Raw genomic sequence first — 2,258 nt, forward strand, 5'->3', positions numbered from 1 at the left:
CTGCAGCAGAGGGCAGCACTCAGGAGAGCCTGTCCCCTGACCCCCCCACCAAGGCAGAGTCCTGGGGTCCAACAGCAGGGGCATAGGACACACCTCTCCCACCCAAGAGGGAGTTGGGGAGTCAGCCTGGCCCCACCTGGGGGTAGCAGGAAAACTCTCCCAGCTCTGGGTTTGGGCACCGGGCTGAACTGGGGCCTCTGAGGTGCAGGTCCTGTGCTCTCCCCCCTCCCCGCACCGCCTGCCTGCTGCATCCCAAGGCCCTGGCATTGTGCTCGTGGATACTGTAGGCCTGCTGGGCGTTTAGTTGAGGGAGGAGAACAAGGACCGGGAGGCTGAGCACCGGGGGGGCAGGTGGCCTGGTGGTGTGTGGACTCAGCAACTGCAGGGCCAGCTGGAGACCCTGACCTGTTGGGACGGAGTCAGCTAGGGGCAGCTAGATCCCCCTGGACACAGCCTGAGACCCTGGCCAGGGGTCAGCACAGGGCAGGTCAGACCCCCTGGACACAGTCTGGGTCCTGGCCTATTGGGGCAGGGGCAGCAAGGGGCAGCTGGCACTCTCTGAACATAGCCCAGCTCTGGGGAAGCACTCACCCGCACAGCCTGGTAGCGATCTGCACGTCTGTCACCTTCCAGTCGGCCCCTGGGAAGGGCAGAGAGGAGGGTTGGCCCACTGGCCCATGGGAAGCTGCCGCCTACACCTTTGGCACACGTCTGCAGCCCCTTTATAGTGGGGGGCACGTCCTACACCCAGAGGAGGGATGTGACTATCTTATTCCATGCAAGGCCTGTGTGCATGTGTGACATGCACATCTCAGTGTGTGTGTGTGTCCCCATCCACAGACTCAAAGACAGAGTCGGAGAGGGAGATGAAGCCTCGAACTCAGCAGAGTCTCCTGAGAAAGTCTGAAAGTGGAGGGAGGGGGAAGAGGTCGTTCCCCAGAGTGACAGGACCTGTTGCGCCTGCAGAGCCCCTGCCACCCTGCACCATAACGCCGGGCCCTTGCCTGTTCCCACCTGCCAGGTCCGTGACCAGGAAGCCGCCGTTTGTCCACTGGTACAGCCAGTGCTGGAACGTGTGGCACTTGTGCGTGGCCTCAGCGCCAGGGCCCAGGGGGGGTGAGGGCAGCATCCGGCTCCCGGGAGCAGTAGGGCTGCAGGGCCTGGCCCAGGTCCTCCTCCAGCGTGGCATAGGGGATGGCGCTGGCCGGCCGGTAAATGAGGTACAGCGGGACAATCCTGGGCAGACCGGCCACAGTGAGCCGGGAGCTGGGCACTCGTGCCCTTCCCCCCCACGAAAAGGCATTCTCAGAGTTGACCACTGGATGGAGGGCCACTGGACACAGGGTTCTCAGTGGCTGTCACGCATTCGGGGTTGGACAGAGGGGACCCAGCCCACACCGGGCACACCCTAGTACTCAGGTCAGAGTTCAAGTGTCCGAGAGAAAAGGCTTTCAGGCTCCTGACCTCACTGGCCCTGAAGGCTCAGGTTGGGCAGTACAGAGCTCTGTCACTGGGAGGCCCTGAAAAGAGGTGCCACCCCCTCTGCTGAAGCCCCCAGTCCAGACCCAGCACTCACTCAGGCACCTCCCCGAAGCCAGGCACAGCCCGGGCCTCTGCAGCAAAGATCTTGCAGTACTCCCCGGCCCATGTTCTGGATCTTGCAGGCCTGTGGGTGGGGCAGGCGGGGGCTGGCTGAGGGCTCTCCCAGGAGGGGCCACATGCAGGGGGCGGGGGACAGGGGCAGGGGCATGGGGGGGGGGGGGCTCCAGGCCAGGGAGGTGGGCTCAACCCTCCCTGCCCTCCTCTGCCCCTCGTCTCTTGGCATCTCTGCTAGAAATGCAGACTTTGCCGAGCCTGTCCCCACGGGTCTGCCCCTAGTCTCTCGGCATCTCTGCTAGAAATGCAGACTTTTGCCAAGCCTGTCCTCATAGCTCTGGAGCTCCAGGCCCAGGCTTTGGCCTAGATCCAGGCATCATCCCAGCCTCCAGTACCGTCCACAGCCCTCAGTCTCCCAGGCCTCTTCACAGCCCCTTAGGCTCCCCCTTGGCCCTCCAGGCCCCCTGTTCCCCCACAAGTCCCCAGATGTCCCCTGAAGCCCCCCCCCAGCTCTCTGTGGCCCTCCAGGTCCCCAATCAACCCCCCAGCTCCCTCCACAGCCCCCCAGGGCCCAGTGGGCGGGATGTACCTGGATGGTGACATCATAGTTCCTGCCTAGGAGGGACTGCTCGCTGCCCCGGCCCAAACACCAGCAGGCTAGA

At 64.1% G+C, this 2,258-nt stretch overlaps 1 protein-coding gene across 1 annotated transcript in view; it reads right to left on the minus strand.

The window, feature by feature from the left end:
* The window catches only part of ALPK3 (alpha kinase 3), a 42,500-nt gene that overhangs the window by 3,752 nt on the left and 36,490 nt on the right, over positions 1–2,258 (minus strand). The window contains 6 exon segments of the mRNA XM_060179615.1: positions 592–640; positions 1,015–1,121; positions 1,123–1,236; positions 1,577–1,638; positions 1,640–1,666; positions 2,186–2,253. Of these exon segments, the coding sequence (XP_060035598.1) occupies positions 592–640; positions 1,015–1,121; positions 1,123–1,236; positions 1,577–1,638; positions 1,640–1,666; positions 2,186–2,253 (427 nt within the window).

The sequence above is a fragment of the Erinaceus europaeus genome, chromosome 20 (assembly GCF_950295315.1).
Source record: "Erinaceus europaeus chromosome 20, mEriEur2.1, whole genome shotgun sequence".
Lineage (NCBI taxonomy): Eukaryota > Metazoa > Chordata > Mammalia > Eulipotyphla > Erinaceidae > Erinaceus > Erinaceus europaeus.